Source organism: Asparagus officinalis, chromosome 4 (genome assembly GCF_001876935.1).
Source record: "Asparagus officinalis chromosome 4, Aspof.V1, whole genome shotgun sequence".
In the NCBI taxonomy this organism is placed as follows: domain Eukaryota; kingdom Viridiplantae; phylum Streptophyta; class Magnoliopsida; order Asparagales; family Asparagaceae; genus Asparagus; species Asparagus officinalis.
The window spans coordinates 43,033,843-43,051,323 of record NC_033797.1 but is presented as its reverse complement, the minus strand read 5'-3'; the positions used below and the strand labels follow the sequence as shown (position 1 = coordinate 43,051,323).

The following is a 17,481-nucleotide window of genomic DNA, read 5'->3' as shown; positions in this document are numbered from 1 at the left end:
TTCCTCCATCTGTGACTTCCAGTAGGCGAGGTCTGATATGTCAAACTTCTCAATTTTTGATTTGTCTTCTTCTGCCATTTCTTACATACACAGATCTGAACAAGGGCTCTGATACCAGTTGTTAGGCAAATATCAGATACGCTCTGACACCCGTTATTGGGGATTCAAGCTACCAAACGTTGGTACAACTGTTCCTTAGCTATTCGACCACCTGTCAAATATGAATCCTCTGCGGAATTTACCTTACCGGATCTTGTGTTAAGCAATAAAAAAAATCACAGTAAATCAAAAAATAATTGCAAGAATAGAGAACATCGAGTTTTAACGAGGTTCGGCAACTTGTCTACATCCTCGGGAGCCACACAAATAATTTCATTTATGTTAAAGAAGATTACAAAACTTGTATAAGAGCAGATCTTAACTTGAGATCTCTCAAGAAAGAATCAACAGAAAAAACTATCTGTTATTCAAAATAAGGGCGCGAGTTTTTTTCCACAGGAAAAACTCCTCTCACTCTCCTCAATAAATGCTACAGGACTGTGATTAAATGAACGAGATTTTCCTCTGAAAATCTCGAGCTTAATTTAATAGTCGCCGCTAAGAAGTTTACGCTCTGAAGAAGAAGAAATCAGGGCTGCAACTTTTTCTCGTGCACAGGGTTCCCTTAAATAGGGAAACCCTAGGGCAAAAGGGGAGTGAGATCCAGCTGGATCCAACACAGCACGCAGGCGAACTTCGCCTTCGCCTCCACGTCCACAGCAGGCGAGAGTCCCTCTCCACACATAGGCAATCTTCACACCTGTTCGAGCTCGCCTGACATTGCTCAAACCCAAGCTCACCTGTCCTCTATCAAATCCGCCTGTACTCAAAACAACTTTGATCTCGCCATCATAAAGGGCCTCGCCTGAAGCCCTAAAACTTGCCAGCAGAGGGTCTCACCCTCGCCAGTTCTGGACTTCACCCGCACGAGGCCGCCGACCTCGAGTTCGCTAAGAGAGCATCGCCTGCAGCCAGTGACTCCGATCTCAAGCTCGTCTGAGCTCACCTCCGCTGCTTGACCTCGTCGGAGCTCACCGCCGACGAGGTTTGGGTCTACACCCATTTCCAACATGTAGCACTAACGATAACAATAGAGAATATTAGAGAGCCTGCTGGAGTTACTACGTCAAGAAAATTAAGCAAGGAACCAAAGCTCTTTGGGCCAAAGAGCTCAGAGGCGGCAGCGGGTGAAATTAACCAGTGAGCTCTATATCTAAGCCCGATAAGCAGTGTTCCAACGTACGTTGTTCTAGGCGAAGCCATAGTGAAGAAGAAGTGGCCCATTGCCAGAAAAACCTGAGATGCAGCCAAAGCTAATGGCCTTGGGTATGCATGCTCCCTGTTAAAGGAAAGCAATATGAAGTGTTAAGATATATGCTTTCCTAGAGAATGCACTTAACGGTAAACGTAGAGATTTGTGCCTTGAATTAAACTCTAGGAAGTCACTTCTATTGTGATTTCTAGTATTAAACTAGGATTCTATTTGGGATTCCTTGTAGAACAAGAATACTATTTGTTATTTCTAATTCAACAAGACATCTATTTCTGATTTCTAGTTCAACGAGGTTCCCATTTGTGATTTCTAGTTGAACAAGGATGCAATGTATCAATAAATACATTATGATAGAAAGAGAATGTCTGGTTGCTAGGCTATGTTGCATGGAAACGGCGTAAAGGACATGATGAATTTCTATGATATCAATATTGTTTATCTATTCACATGCTACATATATTGTGCATGCGTGTATTATCATTTAACAATTTACACAACATCAATATTTTTTTGGGAAAAATGTGTCCAGGCCCCAAAAGTGGGAACTTCGTGTGACTAGCCCCCCTGTACTTTGCCCCATGTGGAATAGCCCCAAATACGCATAGTATTTGCGACGAGGCCCCGAATTGACTCTTTTCAGAAAAAGCCCAGCGGAAGTTACTATCTTGCCCTCTGATGGGACTGAGCTGGGTTAATGTGCCCCTCACCTTTACAAGTACTCTCCCTCTCTTTCTCTCTCTTCCACCTAGCACCGTCATCAAGAACTCTTCATCTTCCTAATTTCTGTACGAATTTCAACGTTTCTAGGGTTTTCGCCGGAAAAATGTCGTCGTCTACGGAAAAATCCAGTAACGACTACGAGGTCGGGCACCGAGCCGAGTTGGAAGGAAAAGGCGCTTCATCTGCGGGTGGCAGCACGGAGGAAGCTACGGAAGCTACGAAAACCCTAATCGAAATGCAAAAGGAGGCATTACAATGGCGAGACCAGAAAAGGAGGACGACAATGGCTGGTCGTACCAACGAACCCCCCTCAAAAAAACAGTAAGTGTTATGTTATACTGCGAACAGACAATGCAGATTAACCCAATATTGTTAGTTCTAGGCTTATGTTATACTGCGAAGAGACAATGCAGATTAACCCAATATTGTTAGTTCTAGGCTTTGTCCAATGTTAGTTCTAAATTTATACCAACGTTAGATCTAGTTTAAGTCCAATGTTAGTTCTAATATGAGTCCAATGTTAGTTCTATAATATTACGTGTTAGCTCTATTTTGTTCCCGTTAGTGCTAGGTCTAATATTGTTTCATATGTCTTATTGAACGTACAAATTCGAAAATTTTTTGCAGGAAAAAAATTGCTCTAACAGGCTCAGCAGAAACACTAAGGTTAACGGCCAATATCGGGGCTTATTGGGCATTTATGAAGCGCCTTGCCCCGAAGATCCGTCAGTGGCATAGGGATGCATACTGCGGTTCTATATTTCAGCACTACATTTTGTTTGGGGCTCCTGCGGCTGATCGGCCCACCCTTGAGCTGCTGCTGAGCTTTTTCGATAGAGATAATAACACCTTTTGTATACCTGATTCAAAAAGTGGGGGTATGAAAAATGTTAGTTTTGATTTGCAATGGGTCCACAACCATACTTATTTCCCAATTTATGGGGAGGACATAAGGAACAATAGGGACTCAAGAAGCAGAATATGGCTGGAATACTTCGCTAAGCTTTTCATTTCTGAAGAGGGTAAGAAGTTAAAAAAATCAGAAACCAGCCAACGTAAACATCTTGAAGGGCTACTTGAACGGCTTGTTGAATCTACCAAAAAGCGGGATATCGAGGATTTTGCTCTGCTACAAATTTTGTACCAATGCTCTATGATATGGAGTCCCATAGCAGGGGAAGGTATCCCTAGACCCTTACTCAGATACCTGGATAGCATTCAGAGGGTCAATTCTGTTGCATGGGCCCCGTTCTTTTATAATGAAATTATCAGGGGCATTGGAGTTGCTTTGGAGGGAAAGAAGAAGCAAAAGGTCGCATATGTCCCAGGTTGCATGACACTATTGTGTGTAAGTTCCATATTTTACTGATCTTGTTTCATTCTAATTCGTACCTATGCATTGTTAGTTCTAACTTATTCTATGTTAGTTCTATTCTGTAGCGTGTTAGTTCTAATCTGCACAGTGTTAGTTCCGTTCTGTAGAGTGTTAGTTCTAATCTGCAGATTAGAACTCACACGCTACAGACAGATTAGAACTAACACGCTGCAGAATAGAACTAACACTCTACAGAATAGAACTAACACTGTGTTAGTTCTATTCTGTAGAGTGTTAGTTCTAATCTGCACAGTGTTAGTTCTATTCTGTAGAGTGTTAGTTCTAATCTGCACAGTGTTAGTTCTATTCTGTAGAGTGTTAGTTCTAATCTGCACAGTGTTAGTTCTATTCTGTAGAGTGTTAGTTCTAATCTGCACAGTGTTAGTTCTATTCTGTAGAGTGTTAGTTCTAATCTGCACAGTGTTAGTTCTATTCTGTAGAGTGTTAGTTCTAATCTGCACAGTGTTAGTTCTATTCTGTAGAGTGTTAGTTCTAATCTGCACAGTGTTAGTTCTATTCTGTAGAGTGTTAGTTCTAATCTGCACAGTGTTAGTTCTATTCTGTAGAGTGTTAGTTCTAATCTGCACAGTGTTAGTTCTATTCTGTAGAGTGTTAGTTCTAATCTGCACAGTGTTAGTTCTATTCTGTAGAGTGTTAGTTCTAATCTGCACAGTGTTAGTTCTATTCTGCACAGTGTTAGTTCAAGTCTGTAGCGTGTGATGGCTTGTTAGTTCTATTTTATTACACGTTATATCTAATTTATACCACGTTATATCTAATTTATGTTAGTTCTAATTTAAACCACGTTATAAACCTAATTTATACCATGTTATATCTCATTTATACCAAGTTAGTTCTATTTTATAACAAGTTAGTTCTAAAATTTTAACCAAGTTTGTTCTAATTTATACCAAGTTAGTTCTATTTTATACCATGTTAGTTCTAATTTATACCAAGTTAGTTCTAATTTATATCAAGTTAGTTCTATTTTATAACAAGTTAGTTCTAATTTAAACCACATTAGTTCTAATTTATACCAAGCTAGTTCTATTTTATAACAAGTTAGTTCTAATTTATAACAAATTAGTTCTAATTTTACAGTGTTAGTTCTATTCTGTAGAGTGTTAGTTCTAATCTGCACAGTGTTAGTTCTATTCTGTAGAGTGTTAGTTCTAATCTGCACAGTGTTAGTTCTATTCTGTAGAGTGTTAGTTCTAATCTGCACAGTGTTAGTTCTATTCTGTAGAGTGTTAGTTCTAATCTGCACAGTGTTAGTTCTATTCTGTAGAGTGTTAGTTCTAATCTGCACAGTGTTAGTTCTATTCTGTAGAGTGTTAGTTCTAATCTGCACAGTGTTAGTTCTATTCTGTAGAGTGTTAGTTCTAATCTGCACAGTGTTAGTTCTATTCTGTAGAGTGTTAGTTCTAATCTGCACAGTGTTAGTTCTATTCTGTAGAGTGTTAGTTCTAATCTGCACAGTGTTAGTTCTATTCTGTAGAGTGTTAGTTCTAATCTGCACAGTGTTAGTTCTATTCTGTAGAGTGTTAGTTCTAATCTGCACAGTGTTAGTTCTATTCTGTAGAGTGTTAGTTCTAATCTGCACAGTGTTAGTTCTATTCTGTAGAGTGTTAGTTCTAATCTGCACAGTGTTAGTTCTATTCTGTAGAGTGTTAGTTCTAATCTGCACAGTGTTAGTTCTATTCTGTAGAGTGTTAGTTCTAATCTGCACAGTGTTAGTTCTATTCTGTAGAGTGTTAGTTCTAATCTGCACAGTGTTAGTTCTATTCTGTAGAGTGTTAGTTCTAATCTGCACAGTGTTAGTTCTATTCTGTAGAGTGTTAGTTCTAATCTGCACAGTGTTAGTTCTATTCTGTAGAGTGTTAGTTCTAATCTGCACAGTGTTAGTTCTATTCTGTAGAGTGTTAGTTCTAATCTGCACAGTGTTAGTTCTATTCTGTAGAGTGTTAGTTCTAATCTGCACAGTGTTAGTTCTATTCTGTAGAGTGTTAGTTCTAATCTGCACAGTGTTAGTTCTATTCTGTAGAGTGTTAGTTCTAATCTGCACAGTGTTAGTTCTATTCTGTAGAGTGTTAGTTCTAATCTGCACAGTGTTAGTTCTATTCTGTAGAGTGTTAGTTCTAATCTGCACAGTGTTAGTTCTATTCTGTAGAGTGTTAGTTCTAATCTGCACAGTGTTAGTTCTATTCTGTAGAGTGTTAGTTCTAATCTGCACAGTGTTAGTTCTATTCTGTAGAGTGTTAGTTCTAATCTGCACAGTGTTAGTTCTATTCTGTAGAGTGTTAGTTCTAATCTGCACAGTGTTAGTTCTATTCTGTAGAGTGTTAGTTCTAATCTGCACAGTGTTAGTTCTATTCTGTAGAGTGTTAGTTCTAATCTGCACAGTGTTAGTTCTATTCTGTAGAGTGTTAGTTCTAATCTGCACAGTGTTAGTTCTATTCTGTAGAGTGTTAGTTCTAATCTGCACAGTGTTAGTTCTATTCTGTAGAGTGTTAGTTCTAATCTGCACAGTGTTAGTTCTATTCTGTAGAGTGTTAGTTCTAATCTGCACAGTGTTAGTTCTATTCTGTAGAGTGTTAGTTCTAATCTGCACAGTGTTAGTTCTATTCTGTAGAGTGTTAGTTCTAATCTGCACAGTGTTAGTTCTATTCTGTAGAGTGTTAGTTCTAATCTGCACAGTGTTAGTTCTATTCTGTAGAGTGTTAGTTCTAATCTGCACAGTGTTAGTTCTATTCTGTAGAGTGTTAGTTCTAATCTGCACAGTGTTAGTTCTATTCTGTAGAGTGTTAGTTCTAATCTGCACAGTGTTAGTTCTATTCTGTAGAGTGTTAGTTCTAATCTGCACAGTGTTAGTTCTATTCTGTAGAGTGTTAGTTCTAATCTGCACAGTGTTAGTTCTATTCTGTAGAGTGTTAGTTCTAATCTGCACAGTGTTAGTTCTATTCTGTAGAGTGTTAGTTCTAATCTGCACAGTGTTAGTTCTATTCTGTAGAGTGTTAGTTCTAATCTGCACAGTGTTAGTTCTATTCTGTAGAGTGTTAGTTCTAATCTGCACAGTGTTAGTTCTATTCTGTAGAGTGTTAGTTCTAATCTGCACAGTGTTAGTTCTATTCTGTAGAGTGTTAGTTCTAATCTGCACAGTGTTAGTTCTATTCTGTAGAGTGTTAGTTCTAATCTGCACAGTGTTAGTTCTATTCTGTAGAGTGTTAGTTCTAATCTGCACAGTGTTAGTTCTATTCTGTAGAGTGTTAGTTCTAATCTGCACAGTGTTAGTTCTATTCTGTAGAGTGTTAGTTCTAATCTGCACAGTGTTAGTTCTATTCTGTAGAGTGTTAGTTCTAATCTGCACAGTGTTAGTTCTATTCTGTAGAGTGTTAGTTCTAATCTGCACAGTGTTAGTTCTATTCTGTAGAGTGTTAGTTCTAATCTGCACAGTGTTAGTTCTATTCTGTAGAGTGTTAGTTCTAATCTGCACAGTGTTAGTTCTATTCTGTAGAGTGTTAGTTCTAATCTGCACAGTGTTAGTTCTATTCTGTAGAGTGTTAGTTCTAATCTGCACAGTGTTAGTTCTATTCTGTAGAGTGTTAGTTCTAATCTGCACAGTGTTAGTTCTATTCTGTAGAGTGTTAGTTCTAATCTGCACAGTGTTAGTTCTATTCTGTAGAGTGTTAGTTCTAATCTGCACAGTGTTAGTTCTATTCTGTAGAGTGTTAGTTCTAATCTGCACAGTGTTAGTTCTATTCTGTAGAGTGTTAGTTCTAATCTGCACAGTGTTAGTTCTATTCTGTAGAGTGTTAGTTCTAATCTGCACAGTGTTAGTTCTATTCTGTAGAGTGTTAGTTCTAATCTGCACAGTGTTAGTTCTATTCTGTAGAGTGTTAGTTCTAATCTGCACAGTGTTAGTTCTATTCTGTAGAGTGTTAGTTCTAATCTGCACAGTGTTAGTTCTATTCTGTAGAGTGTTAGTTCTAATCTGCACAGTGTTAGTTCTATTCTGTAGAGTGTTAGTTCTAATCTGCACAGTGTTAGTTCTATTCTGTAGAGTGTTAGTTCTAATCTGCACAGTGTTAGTTCTATTCTGTAGAGTGTTAGTTCTAATCTGCACAGTGTTAGTTCTATTCTGTAGAGTGTTAGTTCTAATCTGCACAGTGTTAGTTCTATTCTGTAGAGTGTTAGTTCTAATCTGCACAGTGTTAGTTCTATTCTGTAGAGTGTTAGTTCTAATCTGCACAGTGTTAGTTCTATTCTGTAGAGTGTTAGTTCTAATCTGCACAGTGTTAGTTCTATTCTGTAGAGTGTTAGTTCTAATCTGCACAGTGTTAGTTCTATTCTGTAGAGTGTTAGTTCTAATCTGCACAGTGTTAGTTCTATTCTGTAGAGTGTTAGTTCTAATCTGCACAGTGTTAGTTCTATTCTGTAGAGTGTTAGTTCTAATCTGCACAGTGTTAGTTCTATTCTGTAGAGTGTTAGTTCTAATCTGCACAGTGTTAGTTCTATTCTGTAGAGTGTTAGTTCTAATCTGCACAGTGTTAGTTCTATTCTGTAGAGTGTTAGTTCTAATCTGCACAGTGTTAGTTCTATTCTGTAGAGTGTTAGTTCTAATCTGCACAGTGTTAGTTCTATTCTGTAGAGTGTTAGTTCTAATCTGCACAGTGTTAGTTCTATTCTGTAGAGTGTTAGTTCTAATCTGCACAGTGTTAGTTCTATTCTGTAGAGTGTTAGTTCTAATCTGCACAGTGTTAGTTCTATTCTGTAGAGTGTTAGTTCTAATCTGCACAGTGTTAGTTCTATTCTGTAGAGTGTTAGTTCTAATCTGCACAGTGTTAGTTCTATTCTGTAGAGTGTTAGTTCTAATCTGCACAGTGTTAGTTCTATTCTGTAGAGTGTTAGTTCTAATCTGCACAGTGTTAGTTCTATTCTGTAGAGTGTTAGTTCTAATCTGCACAGTGTTAGTTCTATTCTGTAGAGTGTTAGTTCTAATCTGCACAGTGTTAGTTCTATTCTGTAGAGTGTTAGTTCTAATCTGCACAGTGTTAGTTCTATTCTGTAGAGTGTTAGTTCTAATCTGCACAGTGTTAGTTCTATTCTGTAGAGTGTTAGTTCTAATCTGCACAGTGTTAGTTCTATTCTGTAGAGTGTTAGTTCTAATCTGCACAGTGTTAGTTCTATTCTGTAGAGTGTTAGTTCTAATCTGCACAGTGTTAGTTCTATTCTGTAGAGTGTTAGTTCTAATCTGCACAGTGTTAGTTCTATTCTGTAGAGTGTTAGTTCTAATCTGCACAGTGTTAGTTCTATTCTGTAGAGTGTTAGTTCTAATCTGCACAGTGTTAGTTCTATTCTGTAGAGTGTTAGTTCTAATCTGCACAGTGTTAGTTCTATTCTGTAGAGTGTTAGTTCTAATCTGCACAGTGTTAGTTCTATTCTGTAGAGTGTTAGTTCTAATCTGCACAGTGTTAGTTCTATTCTGTAGAGTGTTAGTTCTAATCTGCACAGTGTTAGTTCTATTCTGTAGAGTGTTAGTTCTAATCTGCACAGTGTTAGTTCTATTCTGTAGAGTGTTAGTTCTAATCTGCACAGTGTTAGTTCTATTCTGTAGAGTGTTAGTTCTAATCTGCACAGTGTTAGTTCTATTCTGTAGAGTGTTAGTTCTAATCTGCACAGTGTTAGTTCTATTCTGTAGAGTGTTAGTTCTAATCTGCACAGTGTTAGTTCTATTCTGTAGAGTGTTAGTTCTAATCTGCACAGTGTTAGTTCTATTCTGTAGAGTGTTAGTTCTAATCTGCACAGTGTTAGTTCTATTCTGTAGAGTGTTAGTTCTAATCTGCACAGTGTTAGTTCTATTCTGTAGAGTGTTAGTTCTAATCTGCACAGTGTTAGTTCTATTCTGTAGAGTGTTAGTTCTAATCTGCACAGTGTTAGTTCTATTCTGTAGAGTGTTAGTTCTAATCTGCACAGTGTTAGTTCTATTCTGTAGAGTGTTAGTTCTAATCTGCACAGTGTTAGTTCTATTCTGTAGAGTGTTAGTTCTAATCTGCACAGTGTTAGTTCTATTCTGTAGAGTGTTAGTTCTAATCTGCACAGTGTTAGTTCTATTCTGTAGAGTGTTAGTTCTAATCTGCACAGTGTTAGTTCTATTCTGTAGAGTGTTAGTTCTAATCTGCACAGTGTTAGTTCTATTCTGTAGAGTGTTAGTTCTAATCTGCACAGTGTTAGTTCTATTCTGTAGAGTGTTAGTTCTAATCTGCACAGTGTTAGTTCTATTCTGTAGAGTGTTAGTTCTAATCTGCACAGTGTTAGTTCTATTCTGTAGAGTGTTAGTTCTAATCTGCACAGTGTTAGTTCTATTCTGTAGAGTGTTAGTTCTAATCTGCACAGTGTTAGTTCTATTCTGTAGAGTGTTAGTTCTAATCTGCACAGTGTTAGTTCTATTCTGTAGAGTGTTAGTTCTAATCTGCACAGTGTTAGTTCTATTCTGTAGAGTGTTAGTTCTAATCTGCACAGTGTTAGTTCTATTCTGTAGAGTGTTAGTTCTAATCTGCACAGTGTTAGTTCTATTCTGTAGAGTGTTAGTTCTAATCTGCACAGTGTTAGTTCTATTCTGTAGAGTGTTAGTTCTAATCTGCACAGTGTTAGTTCTATTCTGTAGAGTGTTAGTTCTAATCTGCACAGTGTTAGTTCTATTCTGTAGAGTGTTAGTTCTAATCTGCACAGTGTTAGTTCTATTCTGTAGAGTGTTAGTTCTAATCTGCACAGTGTTAGTTCTATTCTGTAGAGTGTTAGTTCTAATCTGCACAGTGTTAGTTCTATTCTGTAGAGTGTTAGTTCTAATCTGCACAGTGTTAGTTCTATTCTGTAGAGTGTTAGTTCTAATCTGCACAGTGTTAGTTCTATTCTGTAGAGTGTTAGTTCTAATCTGCACAGTGTTAGTTCTATTCTGTAGAGTGTTAGTTCTAATCTGCACAGTGTTAGTTCTATTCTGTAGAGTGTTAGTTCTAATCTGCACAGTGTTAGTTCTATTCTGTAGAGTGTTAGTTCTAATCTGCACAGTGTTAGTTCTATTCTGTAGAGTGTTAGTTCTAATCTGCACAGTGTTAGTTCTATTCTGTAGAGTGTTAGTTCTAATCTGCACAGTGTTAGTTCTATTCTGTAGAGTGTTAGTTCTAATCTGCACAGTGTTAGTTCTATTCTGTAGAGTGTTAGTTCTAATCTGCACAGTGTTAGTTCTATTCTGTAGAGTGTTAGTTCTAATCTGCACAGTGTTAGTTCTATTCTGTAGAGTGTTAGTTCTAATCTGCACAGTGTTAGTTCTATTCTGTAGAGTGTTAGTTCTAATCTGCACAGTGTTAGTTCTATTCTGTAGAGTGTTAGTTCTAATCTGCACAGTGTTAGTTCTATTCTGTAGAGTGTTAGTTCTAATCTGCACAGTGTTAGTTCTATTCTGTAGAGTGTTAGTTCTAATCTGCACAGTGTTAGTTCTATTCTGTAGAGTGTTAGTTCTAATCTGCACAGTGTTAGTTCTATTCTGTAGAGTGTTAGTTCTAATCTGCACAGTGTTAGTTCTATTCTGTAGAGTGTTAGTTCTAATCTGCACAGTGTTAGTTCTATTCTGTAGAGTGTTAGTTCTAATCTGCACAGTGTTAGTTCTATTCTGTAGAGTGTTAGTTCTAATCTGCACAGTGTTAGTTCTATTCTGTAGAGTGTTAGTTCTAATCTGCACAGTGTTAGTTCTATTCTGTAGAGTGTTAGTTCTAATCTGCACAGTGTTAGTTCTATTCTGTAGAGTGTTAGTTCTAATCTGCACAGTGTTAGTTCTATTCTGTAGAGTGTTAGTTCTAATCTGCACAGTGTTAGTTCTATTCTGTAGAGTGTTAGTTCTAATCTGCACAGTGTTAGTTCTATTCTGTAGAGTGTTAGTTCTAATCTGCACAGTGTTAGTTCTATTCTGTAGAGTGTTAGTTCTAATCTGCACAGTGTTAGTTCTATTCTGTAGAGTGTTAGTTCTAATCTGCACAGTGTTAGTTCTATTCTGTAGAGTGTTAGTTCTAATCTGCACAGTGTTAGTTCTATTCTGTAGAGTGTTAGTTCTAATCTGCACAGTGTTAGTTCTATTCTGTAGAGTGTTAGTTCTAATCTGCACAGTGTTAGTTCTATTCTGTAGAGTGTTAGTTCTAATCTGCACAGTGTTAGTTCTATTCTGTAGAGTGTTAGTTCTAATCTGCACAGTGTTAGTTCTATTCTGTAGAGTGTTAGTTCTAATCTGCACAGTGTTAGTTCTATTCTGTAGAGTGTTAGTTCTAATCTGCACAGTGTTAGTTCTATTCTGTAGAGTGTTAGTTCTAATCTGCACAGTGTTAGTTCTATTCTGTAGAGTGTTAGTTCTAATCTGCACAGTGTTAGTTCTATTCTGTAGAGTGTTAGTTCTAATCTGCACAGTGTTAGTTCTATTCTGTAGAGTGTTAGTTCTAATCTGCACAGTGTTAGTTCTATTCTGTAGAGTGTTAGTTCTAATCTGCACAGTGTTAGTTCTATTCTGTAGAGTGTTAGTTCTAATCTGCACAGTGTTAGTTCTATTCTGTAGAGTGTTAGTTCTAATCTGCACAGTGTTAGTTCTATTCTGTAGAGTGTTAGTTCTAATCTGCACAGTGTTAGTTCTATTCTGTAGAGTGTTAGTTCTAATCTGCACAGTGTTAGTTCTATTCTGTAGAGTGTTAGTTCTAATCTGCACAGTGTTAGTTCTATTCTGTAGAGTGTTAGTTCTAATCTGCACAGTGTTAGTTCTATTCTGTAGAGTGTTAGTTCTAATCTGCACAGTGTTAGTTCTATTCTGTAGAGTGTTAGTTCTAATCTGCACAGTGTTAGTTCTATTCTGTAGAGTGTTAGTTCTAATCTGCACAGTGTTAGTTCTATTCTGTAGAGTGTTAGTTCTAATCTGCACAGTGTTAGTTCTATTCTGTAGAGTGTTAGTTCTAATCTGCACAGTGTTAGTTCTATTCTGTAGAGTGTTAGTTCTAATCTGCACAGTGTTAGTTCTATTCTGTAGAGTGTTAGTTCTAATCTGCACAGTGTTAGTTCTATTCTGTAGAGTGTTAGTTCTAATCTGCACAGTGTTAGTTCTATTCTGTAGAGTGTTAGTTCTAATCTGCACAGTGTTAGTTCTATTCTGTAGAGTGTTAGTTCTAATCTGCACAGTGTTAGTTCTATTCTGTAGAGTGTTAGTTCTAATCTGCACAGTGTTAGTTCTATTCTGTAGAGTGTTAGTTCTAATCTGCACAGTGTTAGTTCTATTCTGTAGAGTGTTAGTTCTAATCTGCACAGTGTTAGTTCTATTCTGTAGAGTGTTAGTTCTAATCTGCACAGTGTTAGTTCTATTCTGTAGAGTGTTAGTTCTAATCTGCACAGTGTTAGTTCTATTCTGTAGAGTGTTAGTTCTAATCTGCACAGTGTTAGTTCTATTCTGTAGAGTGTTAGTTCTAATCTGCACAGTGTTAGTTCTATTCTGTAGAGTGTTAGTTCTAATCTGCACAGTGTTAGTTCTATTCTGTAGAGTGTTAGTTCTAATCTGCACAGTGTTAGTTCTATTCTGTAGAGTGTTAGTTCTAATCTGCACAGTGTTAGTTCTATTCTGTAGAGTGTTAGTTCTAATCTGCACAGTGTTAGTTCTATTCTGTAGAGTGTTAGTTCTAATCTGCACAGTGTTAGTTCTATTCTGTAGAGTGTTAGTTCTATTCTGCACAGTGTTAGTTCTATTCTGTAGAGTGTTAGTTCTAATCTGCACAGTGTTAGTTCTATTCTGTAGAGTGTTAGTTCTAATCTGCACAGTGTTAGTTCTATTCTGTAGAGTGTTAGTTCTAATCTGCACAGTGTTAGTTTTATTCTGTAGAGTGTTAGTTCTATTCTGCACAGTGTTAGTTCCGTTCTGTAGAGTGTTAGTTCTAATCTGCACAGTGTTAGTTCTATTCTGTAGAGTGTTAGTTCTATTCTGCACAGTGTTAGTTCCGTTCTGTAGAGTGTTAGTTCTAATCTGCACAGTGTTAGTTCTATTCTGTAGAGTGTTAGTTCTATTCTGCACAGTGTTAGTTCCGTTCTGTAGAGTGTTAGTTCTAATCTGCACAGTGTTAGTTCTATTCTGTAGAGTGTTAGTTCTAATCTGCACAGTGTTAGTTCTATTCTGTAGAGTGTTAGTTCTAATCTGCACAGTGTTAGTTCTATTCTGTAGAGTGTTAGTTCTAATCTGCACAGTGTTAGTTCTATTCTGTAGAGTGTTAGTTCTAATCTGCACAGTGTTAGTTCTATTCTGTAGAGTGTTAGTTCTAATCTGCACAGTGTTAGTTCTATTCTGTAGAGTGTTAGTTCTAATCTGCACAGTGTTAGTTCTATTCTGTAGAGTGTTAGTTCTAATCTGCACAGTGTTAGTTCTATTCTGTAGAGTGTTAGTTCTAATCTGCACAGTGTTAGTTCTATTCTGTAGAGTGTTAGTTCTAATCTGCACAGTGTTAGTTCTATTCTGTAGAGTGTTAGTTCTAATCTGCACAGTGTTAGTTCTATTCTGTAGAGTGTTAGTTCTAATCTGCACAGTGTTAGTTCTATTCTGTAGAGTGTTAGTTCTAATCTGCACAGTGTTAGTTCTATTCTGTAGCGTGTTAGTTCTAATAATATGCACAGTGTTAGTTCTAATCTGTAGTGTGTTAGTGTCAGTTCTAACTGATGGCTTGTTAGTTCTATTTTATACCTACATTGTCTAATTTATACCACGTTATATCTAATTTATAACAATTAGGACTAACAATATGGGAACTATAGTGGAACCAGCAATAACTCTAGTAGAACTAACAAAATAGCGATTAGAACTGACAAATAAAACATTAGAACTCTAGTATGGAGCATAACAAAGAACTGCTTAATGACAAATAAAACATTAGAACTGAAGTCCAGTTAAACCTAGTATAGAACTAACAAGAAGACGATTAGAACTTAAGTTAATTGATTTTACAGTTAACCTACATGTCTTGTCGGACTTGCTCGTTTTCCTGTTTATTCGAAGAATCATCTCCTTCTTTAAAAGCTTGCACGTGAACCTCTTTCAGTCCAAGATTGTGGCAATGCTCCACCATAGACGTCAGATCACCATCGTTCTCAATGAGAAATTTTAAGCTTCCAACTGTTTGATCTTCGTATGCCAAAATTAATGACTCGTATGGAAGATCTAACCTCTCTGCCGCATCAAACTTGAGATCCAAGATGGTGGTTGAAGAATTAATCTTCAAGAATACCGCTTTATACTGCGAAAAGACAATGCAGATGATGTCCTTTTCAGCCATTTTGATCTGAGGAGGAGGAGTAATGGAGAACTAACTAGTTATTGCTCATGATGGAGAGAGTTATGGAGAGAATTTTGGTCTGAGGAGGAGGAGTAATGGAGAACTAACTAGTTAGATGGAGTAAAAAAAGGGGGAAATTTCCCTCCATTTTCACCATCATATCGCATTAATGAGAAGTGACTTCCAGGACTCGTCTGGGGAAGAAAGAGAAGGGCAGTTTCGGTTTTTTTGTAAAATACCATCTGCTTTTAGTATAAAGCTGACGTGGAGGGGGCTTAAAACATTAAAGCCCATTTTTTGGGGCTATTCCACATGGGGCAAAGTACAGGGGGGCTAGTCACACGAAGTTCCCACTTTTGGGGCCTGGACACATTTTTCCCTATTTTTTTTCCATTCACGTGCTATGAGATTAAAATTCTTACAACATTTCTATATTTCTTTTATTATGTAGATGATAAATTAGATAGCCCTTATTATCTATATCTATACTACTATAAACAGAGGATTGGAGTGTTAAAACTTCTAATTTTCTTTTTTCCCCTCTTAAATTTCGATAAATTTTAACTATATCATTATCTCTAATTAATCTATCATTAAATAAATACAACATCTTATTAATTATAAACCTCCTCAAACACCTAAATAATTATAGTTATCAATAACATTATAACTATTATTTGTTAAAACTAATATAATAAAATAATTTATACAATAAGTATACACAATTATTAATTAGAATTAACAAATTAAATTATTATTATTATTATTTAGGAAATATAATAAAATAATTAAAATAATAGTATAAATAGAATAACATATTACTAAATACTATTAAGAATTATACTATAATTCTATGATCAATAAAAAATAAAACAATTATTTAACTACATAAATAGTGTAATTATTTTAGTGATATAACATAAATTATGAATTACATTATTTATTTAGTAATATATTATTACATAAATTGATTAAATAATTTAATATTATTTTTTGAGTATTGCTCAAAGATTATTACATGATACTGAATAATCTATACTTGGTAATGATTGAAAAACTAACCTTTCAAAAAAAATTATTTAATATTAATAATGGTACTATTAATTATTAATGATAATATAATAAAAATTTATAAAATATTTATAGTACTAAATTATTTAAGTGCATAATTAAAAAATTAAATTAGATAAATATTTTATAGTATAAAAATAGTATACTTATTTTAGTAATATTACTTGAACTAAGAATTATAATATTAAATAAGATAAATTACAGTAAGCCCCCATGAACTTTCAACATTTTATAGTAAATAAACCCTATGAACTTTCAACGTCACACTAAACCCTAATAATTTTTGCAGAAAGCCCCCAATATCTTTTAGATAAATTAAACCAAACCACCAACAACTTTCAAAATGTCTTTTATGCCTTTTTTGTTCTAATTCAAGGGGTTATTTGTAAATTTTAGAAATTTATTAGGAGTTTTTTTAATAGAAAAGTAATTAGAGGTTTAGTGTGATTTTGAAAGCTCATAGGGGTTAAAAGTGTTAGACCCTAGAGAGGGGGTGATTACGGTCTTATGCTAATCTAATCCGATTTTATGCCAATTAAAACTTACTAAAGAATTGTTCTTGCAAGATAGATATACAATATGATATGAGTAAGAATATACAATATGAATAAAGAGCTAAAGAATTGTTCTTGCAAGATAGATATACAATATGATATGAGTAAGAATATACAATATGAATAAAGAGATATATCCTAGCCAAGAGGTATATGATGAAATATATGCAATGATATATAAACAACACAAGGGTAAACAATCTAAACTAAAGATACAATTATGATAGGGCAATATAAATAATGCAAACATATAATATGATCACGGAGTTCGGACCTTCCATCCTACGTCTCCGCTCCCTACTCCCGGGGAGAAATCCACTATCACAACCGGGTTTTCTACGATCACCCGAATAACATTTACACCACACAATAACACAATGTAACTACACTCCACACCCTCTAAGTATTGGTCACTCTGTATCCTTCCTCAAGTGCTTGGATACAACCTCTCCCTAGGTTCGTCAATCGACGCCACTCCTCTTGGAAGCAACACCGTCTCTCACCACACACTTCTCTCGGTGTACTAGTGTAATACAAAGCGAATCTCATAATAAGCACAATACAACAAATGATTTGTTCTCTAATATGGATGAGAACATAGTAAGCTCACTCTAAATTGTTACACAATCCCACAACCCAATTATACTATGAATGTAAATACAATAAGCTCAATAGGTTGTGTGTGAACAAAGAGATATAAATCAAAACTAAACTCAATATTGTTCTAGCTTAATAACAATGATAATAAAATATATAAAAAGAGCTAGAAGTAGAGTTTAGAAAACTTCTCAATAGATCAACAGATCAAGGGAGAGTAGTTGGATGCCAAAACACCAATAGACGATCTCCTCAAGCTCTTGTGAAATTGATTTTACAAACTCAAACTCTCAAATGCTTAAAAGCTTCTTAAATAAACTTAAACAATACTTAAACCCTTGTTAAAACTTTATTAAAATATTTCTTAGTTATAGAAAATAGTTATGTCAAAGGGGTATATAAAAACTCTAAAAACACACTAAAAACCAAAAATCAGCAACTTACCGTTACTGTATAACAGTAACTTCGGCGGTCGACCGTGGCGGGCGCCCGCGGCAAAATCAGCAAGTGGCGGTC

General features: G+C 35.8%; 2 protein-coding genes across 3 annotated transcripts in view; one reads left to right on the top strand and one right to left on the bottom strand.

Moving 5' to 3' along the window:
• Nucleotides 1,093-17,481, bottom strand: part of LOC109838585 (protein NUCLEAR FUSION DEFECTIVE 4-like) — a 71,085-nt gene continuing 54,696 nt past the window's right edge. The window contains 1 exon segment of the mRNA XM_020407019.1: nt 1,093-1,374. Within this exon segment, the coding sequence (XP_020262608.1) occupies nt 1,093-1,374 (282 nt within the window).
• On the top strand, nt 1,841-3,570 carry LOC109837314. 2 transcript variants are annotated; one of them, XM_020405505.1, is made up of 3 exons: nt 1,841-2,027; nt 2,120-2,353; nt 2,660-3,570. In XM_020405505.1, exons 2-3 carry the CDS (start codon nt 2,136-2,138, stop codon nt 3,399-3,401), a joined length of 960 nt encoding a protein of 319 aa, XP_020261094.1. In that variant the 5' UTR covers nt 1,841-2,027; nt 2,120-2,135; the 3' UTR covers nt 3,402-3,570. The 2 variants fall into 2 exon arrangements, with proteins under 2 accessions (XP_020261094.1, XP_020261093.1); XM_020405504.1 differs by having other exon boundaries at nt 1,841-2,353.

Excerpts from the sequence above, each read along its gene's own strand:
- LOC109837314 (XM_020405504.1), top strand. The coding sequence starts at position 2,007 with ATGTGCCCCTCACCTTTACAAGTACTCTCCCTCTCTTTCTCTCTCTTC. Across the intron at positions 2,354-2,659 it reads GAACCCCCCTCAAAAAAACA|GAAAAAAATTGCTCTAACAG; the intron begins GTAAGTGTTATG and ends AATTTTTTGCAG.